The following is a 14,400-nucleotide window of genomic DNA, read 5'->3' as shown; positions in this document are numbered from 1 at the left end:
GATAACTGATATATTTAGTCTATAATATAAATTAAATACATCAATTGAATTATAGACATACATCAATTATTCAATAAATTTTAAAAAATTAATTGTTTCTTATGAAAATTAACAGAGAGATATATAATACTCCAACTTATTTAATTTAAAAGGTGGGTTACTTAAAAAAAGAAAAAATTGGACTCTAGTTTTGATAGGTTGTGAATCTCACTAAAATATCTAATTTTTGGTCTTCTGTTTCCAATTAGTAGTGTTGTGTTTTTATTCTGTTTTGTGTCTTTTTATGTGACTTTGGTGTCACAATTATGAGGAAGATTGAGTTTATCGTTTTGGGTATGTATGGTTTGTTTGAAAGTTTCAAGGAAAATTAAAGTTTTGGAAATGGGGGAAGCTAGCAAGCGGTGACAATAGTACGTGGGACCATATGTTTCTCACACGCTACACCTTGTTAACATGTCCACTTCATTTCATTTCATGATTTTTTTCCCTATTTTTATTTAGGGATTTGAATTTGGTATAGTTACGGCTTGACGCAGTAATTTATTAGATTTTTAGTGGTTGTTTTCTCTGTACATAAAAATTCAAAAAATATAGTTATGTGTTCAGACTATTGAAATTCAACAGTTTTTTTAAAAGTTTGTCGTACATTCAATTGAAGTTATCAGAAAAAGTATCAAACGGTTTTGAATTTTTATAAAAATTTATGGAGTTGATCTACTCAATAAAATCTTTGAATTCAACGGTTGGATTAAAGAAATATAATGCCGATATCGAGTTATTAAACGGAGTAAATCAATGTAGACTTACTCTTGGAGTCAACGGATCTCTCCTCTTGTTTTATTATAAGCTTACGGGTATGGGCTTAGTGACCTTTTTTGTCGGCCCATAACATTATGGGTCACTAATTTGTGAAAAAACATTTCAACTTGTTTTACAATGAAAATTGATATATACAGCATACCTAAACTGGTAAACTATTAATTAAATTGTTTAATTGATTCATGTTAAGAAGTTAACTCTCTTGAGTCTTGAGAATTCTAATTATGATAGCATACCTAAATTTTGTTGTTAATGCATGTTTGTACTTTAATTTGTCCACCAATCGTTAGTTGGTTCAGTGGTGATTGGCACTGAACTTGGTAGGGAGGACCGCGGTTTGATCCCCCGCAACTGCGATCGGGAGGAGACTGGAATCGCTCGATGCCAGAACTGACCCCCGAACCAGATTAAACTGGTGGTGAAAAACTTTAATTTGTCCATTGAGACAATTAATCTATGAGCTAATTCTGTTTTGGCATCATAAGCTTACTTTGCTGTTTCACGTAAGTTATTGGAGCTCCCACGCAACTTCCACCATTGTTATTGCACTATGATCCAAACCAACGTTGAAATTTTAAGTGTCTTATGTCAAATGTCAAAATGTATCATAATTACTATTTGAATATAGACTTTTTTTTTTTTTTTAAGAAGATGATTTGAATATAGACTATTCTAGTATTTGTTACAAAATCAATAATAACCATTTCATAATTATAAAAAATAATTTTCCAGAAATTAATTAATAGTAATAATATTGTCTGTGAGGTTAGTTAAGTTGGCATAGATATCACATAATATATCAGGAGCCGACCGAGATTCGAACCCCGACATCACACTTATTCACCTTTACAGGGCCGGCCCAAGCCTAAAGCTAGTGAAGCCCCAAGTTTTGGACTAAAAAATAGGCCTAACCTTTTAAAAAAAGGAAAATGTTAAACAGTGCCCCGAGCACTAGTTAAGAATACAAATATAGAACTTTTATCTCGTAAATTGTGCATTCAATATTTTAATGATGTGAAAAGTTATTCTCTCTCGTCATTAACTTTATCATTTGTTTTCTTTTTTAATATGCTTAACTAGTGCCGCTAGCATGACCCTTAAAAAAATAAGCCTCACCATTTTTAATAATTAATAGATACAATTGTTTCCAATTTTAAGCAGAAAATGATTACCAGTTAATGAATTTTAAGTAGGATTTCCATCATCTCTTATCTCATATTCAATAACTCAACTACCATTTCAAATGGGAGTGTACGTGTAGCAATGAAAATGAACTTAGGCTATTAAAATCTTAAATTATTCAACCATCGAGTTAAAGAGAAAGGTCAAAAATGTGTCCATTTAATTGGATTTGTTTGTGTTCTCTTTTTTTTTTTTATACAAAACCAAAATTTGGAAGAACTAGTTCACTACATTTATATACGTCAAAACTTGATTTCTAATCATAGCTCATCATGTTCATCATCATTTTCCTCATAACCATCACCATCTTCATGAACTGTGTTATAGAAAACAGATTCATGATTTAGCATCTCCTGGAGTGTCAATCGTTCATCTTCATCATCATCAGCCTGCATCAAATACAACCAACAATCACATATATAATCTCATCTTTCTTCCTCTTAATCATGACTTTAAATTGCAGTTGCAGACGCAGCGTTGCGAACTTTGATACTACAGTAAAGTCCAGATAAATTAGTTCGGATTGCCTACACTTGACAATCTTTCACATTCGTGCGGTAGACACATTGGTGGCCGTCGGATTCAGATTAGACGGTCTAAAACTGATGTGTCAATTGCATGAATCCAGATTGCCAACGGAAAACAATCTGAATTCTAAACGAATGTTGTCTTAATTGCAAATAATTGGACTTACCTCATTCATCAAGTAACTTGTGTAATATTTAGCATAAGCAATTTCTCCAGGGTAGAGGTAAGGTACTATAGGTAGCAATTCTTCAGGTGACAAGAATCTTTCAAGTACATAACACATAATAGAAAATTTTAATTAGCATGGGAAAAGAAAATTAACTCTAAGAAAAAAAAATACTTACTGGTCATTGTTCACATCAAGCTCAGCAAATTTATCCTTTGCATTAGGTACATCCCCTCCATTGGTTTCAAAGTCCATATAACTTTCATATGTGCTATATACATGTTCTTCAAACTCATTGAAATTTAATTTCCCATCAATTTCAAGATCATCCATGTGCCTATATCACAAACAAATTAAACAAAAAAAGTGATATAAAAAACAATATAAACATAATGTTTTTTGTGAGAATAAAAGTTCTAAAGAGGTTAATATATAAAGCTTACTTAAGTTTATCTCTAACCATCCATGTCAACATTTCATGATTTTGGCTATCTTCTGGGTGCAAAAAACTGTTCCAAACAAAATGTAAACAACAAAAGATATTAAAAATGAGAAAAATAAATAAAAGAGTTACAATAATTTATTATTAATTACTCTCTAAGCTCGGTGAAGTTAAGAATGCCATCGTGATCATAGTCTGCAATGTTAAATCTTTCCATCCACCACTCTGCTTCTCCTTGTGTCATATTATTTTTCTCTGTTTCAGCATAAACTTTATTGTCAATATATTCAACTATAAATAAAAGTTTTTTTGAACGTTATAAATAAAAGTTTAAGATATACATATTATGTAAATTTATATAAATTAATTTCTACCAAAAACAATTTTGTATAAATTAATTTGAATTTTTGGGTTGCACCCTCATATGATATTTATATAAATTAATTTCTACCTTTTTAAGAAACTTGATTGTATATGCTATGGTATGAAATTAAGTGTTATGTTAAAAACAATTTTGTATAAATTAATTTGGATTATTGGCTACTTTATTTTTAACATAACACTTAATTTCATACCATAGCATATACAATCAAGTTTCTTAAGTGTATTTTTGGACTCAAATTTAAGTTTATTTTGAGTACAAATTCACCACTTACATAATACTAATAGTCTTAAATAATAGAAGCTCTCTCAATTCCTCTCCCACACGAATTTGGATCATCTTTTGTTGTTTGTGTCCAACATTCTCTCATTTTTATAATCTAACGGTTGTTGATTCACGAAGGAAAAAAAGAATAGTGCAGAAGAGAAGAAAAAAAAATGAATGGATGGCTGAGATGGGGGCACTAAGCAGGATGAAGAGAAAGAGCTGGAGAAGATTCAATTCCCACACAATCACATTGTTGTTAACCTAAACTGTTCTATCTTGATTAGACGCCTATGAACAATTAATTAATAATTTTAACTTCTAATGAAATCATTTCACTAGGAAACCAATTGACATCAAAATCATATCATATAAGAAACTAATCAAGGAAAAAGAAAATTAACAAATAATTCAATCACCTTCATTTTTAGATATGTGAGGTAGATACTCCTTAAAAGACACAGCCAAATCACCATTCATATCCATAGAATCTAACTCAACTTGTGTATCATAATCTAATCTTTCCATAGCCCTTTGAATAATCCAACTTTCTAATTCATCAAAACCAATAAAACCATCTTTTGGTTTTCTATCCAACAAAGGAAACAAAATATATAACCTTAATGTTGTATTTAGTTCTCCACCCGATGTAAGATATTGATATGTCTCAGCTACCTCACTAACCGATGTTGTACTTCCCAAACCCGTACGACGAACAGCAACATTATTATCATCAAAATAATTATTGTTTTTTTGTTGTTTTCTTTGTTCCACCTCTCTCTCAATTGTTGTTACAATAGGGTCAAAAATCGGTGCTCTTTCTAATATTTTGTAACCGAACCTTCTATTAAGGTCACCCTTTTTTCCTTCAATGTTCGTTTGAGAACGAACAATGAAAAGAAATAATGTGGCGGTGGCTAATAACATATAAACCACCGCCTTTGACATTTTGTTGGGTGCCTTACTTCGAAGGTTCGGAAACAAATTGGAACTATTGAGAGGGAGGGGGAGAAAGAAAGAAAGAAAGTGAGGTTTTGTTAGAGAAGATGGAGGGAAAATCGGTCATTGATGGTTGAGATTTAATTAAGGGTACTTAGAATAATGGTTGAAATTTGATGGTTGAACACTTCAAATCTTACTTTACACAGAGACAATGTCTCCACATATTTTGTAAGATCATATTAAAATAGTTTCTCAAATAAAAAATATTTGAAAAATGCTAAAAAAATAGTAGGTAGATTTACTACTCATTCTTTCACTTCACGAGTCAAACTTCTTGTTTGTACTATCCTTTGAGTTTGAGGATCTCATCAACCAAAAATTGTGTGGTTTGTGTGTGGTGGTGGGAGACATGTGCTCTGCAGTAGAGATTATACTTTGAGTCACATGTTCTATTTTTTTTTTTTTTAATTACTTATTTTGGAAAATGCCTTCAATTTCTTAAAAAGGTTTTTATTTTTTTTTTGGTAGAATTTCTTAAAAAGGCATTAATTCTTAGCTAACTTTTTCAATTGTATATGTGAGTATATGTTGATTAATGTTATATTGTGGATAAAAATGTTAATTTCTTTATCACTTCACTATTTAATTTTATCTTTCACCTAAACCACCACGGTAACATTATTTTTTCTTTTACCTATTTTCTTAATGGTAACTAGCAGATCAGACATGTCTTATATTATGTGAATTTATTAATAAAAGATCTAAAAAAAAATATACATTATTAAAACATTTTTACTTTAACTATATGTTTGGTTTTTGTTGTTGGGCATGAATTAACCTTATTTTTTAGCTGCCATTCTATGACTATTGCAACTAAAAGTCCTTTCTATATTAAACTTTTTGAATCTGACCGTCAAATGTGTCAACAAAAAGCGTCTTCTCAAATCTCAACCACTTTAAACAACATGATTATTTCAGATATATTTTGTCAATATATATATAGGACCAAACTTGTCAACAAATTAAGGACTCAAATCATCTTCACATAGCAAGTTGTTAATTTGTTGAAGCCTACTTCCCTTTGTAATGTTTCTTGCTCAAATGAGTATTCCAATCACAGTTACAATTGACATCAATGTGTGTTGTTGACTGAGATGCTCATTTGAGCAAGCAGTGTTAGAAAGTGGGAGGTTGTTTGTGGCCAAATATTGCTTTTGATATTCACTCTCATTTTCTGATAAGTTTCCATTAATGTTTAGTACTTTTTACTTACTAGTATATTTTGATAGATTCATTTCTAATATAATGTATCATTTCTCATTGTCTGAATTGTCTAGGGGGCTCATTGATTGATTCATGTATGCAATATGTTGCGGAGTCTGGCTCAAAACCAACAACAGAATGTTCCGTAATCACTAGAGAGGAAGACATCATCTTCACCTAATAAAATTTTAAAACAATGTTTGGTAAATGAGTTATATGCATATCTTATATGTCAAACATTTTTGTTATTCATAGACAATGTCGAAATTTGGATGCGAAATAAATAATGTCTGACCAATAATTGTTTCCACCAGAAATCGAACTTGAATTCTCCCGAATAATTTGTTCTTATTATATAAAGAAAATATTAAATTGAAGAATTTAACAATAATAATTATGAGTTTTTTACATACTTATGTTTGCGTAAATTATAATTAATTTTATTCTTCACAGTTCCACTAAATCTCAAAACCTTTGAATCTTAGTTCATGTCTTGCAGGAAACTTCTATGAGATGCAATCATATGGAGATAAGCAAGTGGAGTTGAGATTCTTAGAGAAAAAAGTACAATGACACCAGTTTCTTTTCTAAGACATTGCTTCTAGTGCAACCTACTCAATTTCTGTATGCAAAATTTAAGCATGTTCATAAATTTAATTTTTGTTTCTTTTGTCCATGCTGATACTGAAAATTAGGCTTCTAATACCAAGTTGAACATTCTTATTTGATAGTACTTCAATTATCATCCGATCCATGGCACTCTTACTTTAATTACTCAATTCAATATGGCACTCTTACTTTAATTACTCATTACTCAATTCAATATGGCACTCTTACTTTAATTACTATTCGAGCATGATCAATTCTATAGTTTCTTGCTTTTGAATCAACTCATAACTTTGGTTGCACACATCAACTTCTTGGTTGATGAGCATGACTTACAATATTGGGCTTGCTGGGTTCAAAACCTGTGATCGGAATTCTCTAGGTTAGGGAATTCCACATTTTGCCACATTCAAAAAATCCGAATCTTCTTATCTTTGACCCGATTGTTCAAATCGCATGATTATGATCAATAGGATATTTGAGCGTAATTTTACACATCCACAAAGATTTTCGATTTGTCTGGAAGTACACAATAGGGCTGAGAAAAATTGTCTTTTATATGAATATTTATAATTTGAAATGATTTGGGGGTGAGAAAAGTTCCACACCAATTGAATTCATGATTGTTGTGAATCCAAATCCAATTGCACATATTTTGGGCTGCTAGAAATGTACAAATTAAGCCCACAAACCAATTAAGAAGCTCAAAGTTTTTATGAATGCCAATATTACTTTTTTTACTAAAATTTGTAGCTTTCCATTAATAAATATAGGATAATTACATATGAATGAAAGACAAACGGATAACAAGTTGCACCGCTAATTACTTTAGAATGATTGTTAGCAACAACCACATTGTTTCTCATTATCGAGACATCATAGACAAGAGTCATATTGGGCCAAAACAACCCAAAATTCCTCTCACATATTGGGCCGAGCTTTAGATTCTCATCAAACAAAGCGAAAATATAGGTATCAAAAGTCTGATTCGGCATGAGAGGAGTTCCAACTCCAGAAGTTACATGTCTTATAAGATTTCCATTATAGTCGGAAGCACTCTTCGGGTTAACACCAATTTGGGCCGAGTTGCCCATTGATGGCCAACCCGTTTCACCAATAACAATTGCAACATCCTCAAACCCCAAAAATTTCATTGCCGAATAAACGGCATCAAGTTGTGCATCAAACATATTGGTGTAAAGTAGTTTAGTGTTATCATCTAAAACCCCTGAATTTGCACGAAAAAGCGCAAAATCTAGGTTGCTTGAAGTGCAAGCAAAAAAAGCGTAAGGGTTGACCATGAAAGGTGAATTAGTATCTTTAAGAAACCTAAGCATTGGTTTCATTACATGTATGTCATAGCCTTGTCTAAACCTACCACTAGATGGTGGACTTGAATTTGACAAAATACCCAAAGAATGTGGTGTGGACACTTTTATAAGGTTGTCTAATGAGGCAGTTACAAGGGCAGTGTGTAAAGTTTGCATGGCAGGAACAAGGTTTATAATAAGAAGCTTGTTAGCTGTTGATAAGACTTCATTGCCTACTAGAATTCTTATGATGTTGGTTGAAGGGATAAAAGGTTGGACATATGTATTGATCCATTGTTGAGCTAAGGTTAGATTAGTTATGTTAGGGATTTGGTCATTAGGTATTGTTATGGTTATCTCTATTCCAGTATTAGCAAAAGCATGTAAGATTTCAGGGTTGGCATCAAAGATTCTCACCTTGTTAATTATGGTTGAGTGCAAGAGAAATTTTGCAACTTGATATGGTGGTGGAAGATTGTTAGCTATTGTGCCATAATTAACACCAATTCCTTGTACTACTGCAAAAGAAATTTTTTAATAATGTGATTATATAGTCATTCAAACTAATTAATATGGAACTACATATTTGAAATTAGAATGAAATTGTTAAATTGTTAAAAAGAAAATTCTAGATTACAACTTGGCACAATTTCTAAAGTGTATATATTGAATGACCAAAAAGGAATAATATATGCAATTGAATGATAAAAATGAAAAGGGTATCTAGGCTCACCTTGGAAAATAGTTAAAGCAAGAAGCACTAAAATTACATTTGCTCTTGAAGCTACACATATAACAAACGTTTTCTCCATGGCTATGGTATTGATAAAAAGGAGTATTGATGGTGGTGGTGAATTGAGGGAAGATGTGTCTATGAAGAAGTATCCTTGAGATATGCTTTACTTTGTGAGATGATGAGAGAATTTTTTGTGTTTGCTTGCTTAAGTTGGTTGGTCACATGAGCAATTTATTTTTAACTTACTCATTTTTTTAATCATCTGATTTCCGAGGGAATTAGCTTCGGTAATCCAGAGTTCGGCCACGAAATAAGTAAAATCTAACCAAAAACTGTTCTCACTAAGAATCGAACTCGATTTCTTCAGAACGATTCATTCAAATGATAAATTATTAACCACTTGAGTTCAATATCTTAATTAATTCTCTTTTTATTTTTAATGAATCGGGTATATTATTAAACTTAAATTGAAATACTAATAAAACTAACTTAAATTGAAATACTAATAAAAGTAGTAACGTTACGCCGATATTTTTTTAAGTTACACTTTACTAATTAAAATTAAGAAAATAAAATATTGCATTAAGACAGTCATTTGAAAAGAAAAAAACAGAAGACTTTCATTAATATTTAATTATTTATTTAATATATATAATATCAATTTTGAGATTTTTATAATTTTTTTTTGAACAAGGCAAAATGAGATATATATAAACAAAAAGTCTTCTTAGCACAAGACGTGCCAAGAACAACCAGATAAAGTTACACTAGAGTCAAAAAATACAACAACCAAAAGAAACTATACAAGACCCAGACAAAGCATAGGACTAGACCACCAACTATGACAGTTCAAAGCTAAAGTACTACTCGTCGCTTTCAACCACCTGTAGGAAAAAGTCTTGATCTTGTCCAACATATGATGCACTGAGTTTGTTGAGCCTCTGAACAATCTATGGTTTCTTTCGGTCCATACAACCCACACAACAGCAAGCCATATAAGCTACATGAAAGAACGTCGTGCTCGAAGACCCCCTACTGAACCTGTAAACTGAACAAAGTGATCGGAAAGAGTCTGAGAACCCGTATGCGAAGTCATTTGAAAAAAAAAACAGAAGACTTTCATTAATATTTAATTATTTATTTAGTATATATAATAGCAATTTTGAGATTTTTATAAGTTATAATTTCTCCCATATGCGAAAGCATTTTTTTTTTTTACCAATGTATATATTTTGTACTTATAAATAATTTTTTTCGTATTTAAATTAGTATCTTCTTTTGTCCCGCGTATGTTTTAATTAGGATATATGATAATTATTTTGAATTTTTTTTCAGTTATAATTTGTCCCGTATCTGATAGCATATTTTATCTAGTTTTTTTATTTTTTTTTTGGTACAACGGTGTTTGGTTTATTTAGTACATTATAATTATTTAAGTATAGATTAATGTAAATTTTTATATTAAAGTTATCCTGTATATGATAGTAGAGCTGTCAAATAGGCCGGCCCGGTCCGGCCTGGCCCGGCCTGGAGGGGCCCGGTCAAATAAAGGGGCCGGCCCAGCCCGACCCGTTAATTTCATGGTCCGGCCCGCTTAGTCCGGCCCGATAAGCAAAAGCCTACATGGCCCAATGGGCTGGCCCAGTAATTTTCATAGTATTTTTTTTTTGAAAAAAAAACATATTCTACTAATTTATATTATATTTATCAACTAAATCTTCAAGAAGGTAATTTGTATCCCTATATTTTCTCACATAATCTCCCAAATAACAATATCTTCCTCTTTATCCTCATCAAACAAACAAACAAATCTCTAACAAATAATCGCATTCTAATCCAATAAGTTTTTTGTCATATTATTATTATTACTACAAAAAAAAATTCCAAGTTTTATATCTTTCATTCATCCATTGTAATTTAAATAAAAAAAAAACAAAAATATAGAAAGAATATAAAATAAATACAATAAAAAAATGATAGGCTTAAACTAATCATATTCCAAGTTTTATATCCTTCGTTGTAATTGCACAAAAAAAAATTAAAAAAATATAAAAAAATGATATGCTTAAAAATAGGAATAAAACAAATTATAAATAGGAACAAAACACAAATAATAACAATAAAACAACAAAAATAATAAAAAAAATTATATATGAATTTATGCATAAAAATAGGACCAAAATATCCCACGGTTCCTAAAATCAGATACAGTTCCATAATAATAACCCAGAAAACAAGATCATAACAAAGACCAAATTAATATTTAACATGTTTCATCATTTTTTCATCTTCACTGTACCTTTTCTTTTTTTTTTTGAAAAGACAAATTTTATTGAGCTACTTCATAACAAGATGTACAAGAGCTAACGAAAAGCGAGGGAAATAAAAAACTCCCAAGGTAGGCCAAACTACCAAAATAACTAGAACATGAAGACCCCATACGTCCCCATACATAAACCAAAAAACAAAGGGACACTATAAACCACCTCCAACAAGGATACGAAGACAGAAACATCAACTACCCACACCCATCACCAAAACAACAAATACTACTAATCTAATATGCATTATTACTTCAAGAATCCCCAAGGGGTTTGTTAGGCCAAAACAAGCTAAATCTTAGTTCCTTTAATAGGAAAAAACTGATACTATAATACTAAGTGAACTTTCAGAAGTAAACCACTTAGAATTAGAAGTTTGCTCTAAGTCAAATGCGTTGAAGACAAAGAACAACTAAATAAACAGAGAAATAGGAAGCATGTGGAGATACTCATTGTAGAAGGTAATGAAGGAGTGAATATAATGAAGGAGTATGAAGGAGTGATTTTAGGTTTGGTGTTTGATTTTAGGAAGCTCAAAATGGAGGAGTCTAAGTGAGTGAGGTAATGAAGAAGTATGAAAGAGTGATTTTAGGTTTGGTGTCTGATTTTAGGAAGCTCAAAATGAAGGAGTCTAGTGAGGAGTGAATGAATATATAATGAAGGAGTATGAAGGAGTGATTTTTTATTTTCGCATGGCCCAGTGGTTGTTGTTGTTGATATTAGTTCTTCATTTTGTATCAGGTGCTAGGAGGGAGGTAGCCTGGTAATGGGGCTACGTGTCTTGATTTTCGAATATGGTACTCCTTCCTTCCATCCCAAAATAAATGATTTAGTTGACCACCGTCACGTTTTTTTGTTTTAACCACCAGTTTATTATCATATGAGGGTTTAGGGTTTAGGATTAGGGTTTAGGGTTTGGGGTTTGGGCTTTCTGGTTTGGGGTTTAGGGTTTGGGGTTTAGGTTTAGGGTTTGGGTTTAGGGTTTAGGGTTTCGAGTTTGGGGTTTAGGGTTTGGGGTTTGTGGTTTAGGGTTTGGGGTTTGGGGGTTAGGTTTAGGGTTTAGAGTTTCGGGTTTGGGGTTTAGGGTTTCGGGTTTGAGGTTTAGGTTTAGGGTTTGGGGTTTAGGGTTTGGGGTTTAGGGTTTTGGGTTAGGTTTGGGGTTTGGGGTTTAGGGTTTGGGGTTTGGGGTTTGGGGTTTAGGGTTTAGGGTTTAGGGTTTGGGGTTTGGGGTTTGGGGTTTAGGTTTAGGGTTTAAGGTTTAGGGTTTGGGTTTAGGGTTTAGGGTTTTGGGTTTAGGGTTTGGGGTTTGGGGATTAGGGTTTAGGGTTTGGGGTTTAGGTTTAGGGTTTGAGGGTTTAGGGTTTGGGGTTTGGGATTAGGGGTTTGGGGATTAGGGTTTGGGGTTTAGGGTTTAGGGTTTTGGGTTTAGGGTTTGTTAGTACTTCATACCCTAAACCCCAAACCCTAAACCCCAAAACCCTAATCCCCAAACCCTAAACCCCAAACTCTAAACCTAAACCCCAAACCCTAATCCCCAAACCCTAAACCCCAAACCCAAAACCCTAAACCCAAAACCAAACCCTAAACCCCAAACCCTAAACCCCAAACCCCAAACCCGAAACCCCAAACCCTAAACCCAAACCCTAAACCCTAAACCCAAACCCAAAACCTAAACCCTAAACCATGTGCTACTCCCTAAACCCTAAAACCCTCGTATGATAATAAACAGGTGGTTAAAACAAAAAAAACGTGACGGTGGTCAACTAAATCATTTATTTTGGGATGGAAGGAAGGAGTACCATATTTGAAAATCAAGACACGTAGCCCCATTACCAGGCTATCTCCCTCCTAGCACCTGATACAAAATATAGGAATACGAATTACCTTCTTGAAGATTTAGTTGATATGGAGTACAATCCCCTGAAGGTGAGCATGTTTTCTTGCTTAACTTGTTTAACAATTTTTTTGCTAACCTATTTCAATGATCAACAGAAAACATGCCCACCTTCATGGGATTGTACTCCATATAGGCCGTTCTGGTCATCATCGCGTAAGGACGGACTTCAGGATCCAGCTTGTCGTAACGATGGTTCATATCTATACAATATAAAAGATCCATATAAACATAATGTATGTACACATAAATACTAAAGGATAGCACTTTAACTTGCTATAAGTACAAGTAACTTATCAAAACCAACAACTCATTCATCTATGAATCTATCACAAAAGTTTCCACATATACTTATTTAAATAGATGGGTGATCAAGTTTTTTTGATTAATCACCAACAATACAATGTGTTAAAGATGCAAGTAAAGTTTATCAAGTCCAAGGATCACATCTTATTTAATATATCTTAGTGAGGATTAAAAAATGACCTATAAGTAATCTTACCAATCAATACAGTTGCTTGTTCTTGAGGGTTATATTCATTAATAATCAACAATGCAAGAGTTCAAATAGTTTTACTAAGTAGGTTGCAAGTAGACTACATGATTTCCACCCTAAACCCTAATATTTCAATTTATGATCAAATTTTAAGGATACACAAAACAGAAAGGAAACTAACAGAGACAATCTTGAAAAACAGAAGTTTCATAAGTATCAAGCTAAAAACAAATCAACTAAACTGAGTTGCCTATTAAGTTTGTTAGTGAGGATAATATAATTTCTATTACATGAATCCCACTTTAAACCTCAAAGTTAAATTGGTTTGTTATACCATGATAACAATCATAATCAAGGATATTGAACAGAAGATCATAAATCAAAAGCAAAGACAAATATAAAAGAAGTCAAAGGGTAGAAAACCTTTAGAAGGATTGCGATCACCAGCATCATCACCATGCGCACCACCATCTTGGGATCTACCAGTCAAGTAAGCAGCAAGAGGAGGTTTATAAAACACACAACAACTACTATATAGGATGCCTTGTCCATACAGAAGTTAAACATGACCAATTTACACACACACAATTCAAGAGGAGGCCACAAAATATTGTTGGGAGACATAGAGAGGCAAATAAGAGCCATCATTTAAAGGATAACTAAGAGTGGTTTGTATTCCTATCTGAGGATACACACAAACATACATCACAAAATTTCGGGTAGGTTCATTAACAGCAAAACGAATCCTATGGCCCTCTGCCAAGCCATGCTTCTTGCAGAAATCCATCCGGCGACCAAAAACCTTACAAGCCAGTTCGCCTTCAGAATCCACGCTAAACTGCATGCGACATGGATATCGACAACCAGTATGATCGACCAGCACCAACTCATTGAAAGTAAATGCGAAGGCGAATTCACCAAAGTCATACCAGGGTAAAACCTGTAGAAAATTAGAAGTCAGAACAAAAATGATTGATAATGCCATTATTTAAATTAAAAGTTATAAAGTATATACCAAAATTCCAGACTGGACATCATATGATGTCAAT

At 32.5% G+C, this 14,400-nt stretch overlaps 2 protein-coding genes across 2 annotated transcripts; both read right to left on the bottom strand.

Annotated features, from left to right (window-relative positions):
* Positions 1–2,002: 2,002 nt before the first annotated feature.
* On the bottom strand, positions 2,003–5,030 carry LOC123902926 (calumenin-A). Its single transcript, XM_045952763.1, has 6 exons — positions 4,203–5,030; positions 3,290–3,392; positions 3,139–3,204; positions 2,874–3,032; positions 2,696–2,792; positions 2,003–2,390 (listed from the first exon to the last, which is right to left on the bottom strand). Exons 1-6 carry the CDS (start codon positions 4,729–4,731, stop codon positions 2,262–2,264), a joined length of 1,083 nt encoding a protein of 360 aa, XP_045808719.1. The 5' UTR covers positions 4,732–5,030; the 3' UTR covers positions 2,003–2,261.
* A 2,304-nt stretch (positions 5,031–7,334) lies between these two features.
* LOC123893453 (glucan endo-1,3-beta-glucosidase) lies at positions 7,335–8,746 on the bottom strand. Its single transcript, XM_045943247.1, has 2 exons — positions 8,638–8,746; positions 7,335–8,422 (listed from the first exon to the last, which is right to left on the bottom strand). The coding sequence occupies exons 1-2, from the start codon at positions 8,714–8,716 to the stop codon at positions 7,335–7,337; spliced, it is 1,167 nt and encodes a 388-aa protein (XP_045799203.1). The 5' UTR covers positions 8,717–8,746.
* Positions 8,747–14,400: the final 5,654 nt, after the last annotated feature.

This window comes from Trifolium pratense, linkage group LG1, assembly GCF_020283565.1.
Source record: "Trifolium pratense cultivar HEN17-A07 linkage group LG1, ARS_RC_1.1, whole genome shotgun sequence".
Lineage (NCBI taxonomy): Eukaryota > Viridiplantae > Streptophyta > Magnoliopsida > Fabales > Fabaceae > Trifolium > Trifolium pratense.
Note: the sequence above shows the minus strand (reverse complement) of the source record. Positions and strands in the feature narration are given on the sequence as shown.

Excerpts from the sequence above, each read along its gene's own strand:
- LOC123893453 (XM_045943247.1), bottom strand. The coding sequence starts at position 8,716 with ATGGAGAAAACGTTTGTTATATGTGTAGCTTCAAGAGCAAATGTAATT. Across the intron at positions 8,423-8,637 it reads TGCTTTAACTATTTTCCAAG|TAGTACAAGGAATTGGTGTT; the intron begins GTGAGCCTAGAT and ends TTTCTTTTGCAG.
- LOC123902926 (XM_045952763.1), bottom strand. The coding sequence starts at position 4,731 with ATGTCAAAGGCGGTGGTTTATATGTTATTAGCCACCGCCACATTATTT. Across the intron at positions 3,393-4,202 it reads TCACATATCTAAAAATGAAG|AGAAAAATAATATGACACAA; the intron begins GTGATTGAATTA and ends ATGCTGAAACAG. Across the intron at positions 2,793-2,873 it reads CTTGATGTGAACAATGACCA|ATTCTTGTCACCTGAAGAAT; the intron begins GTAAGTATTTTT and ends TGTACTTGAAAG.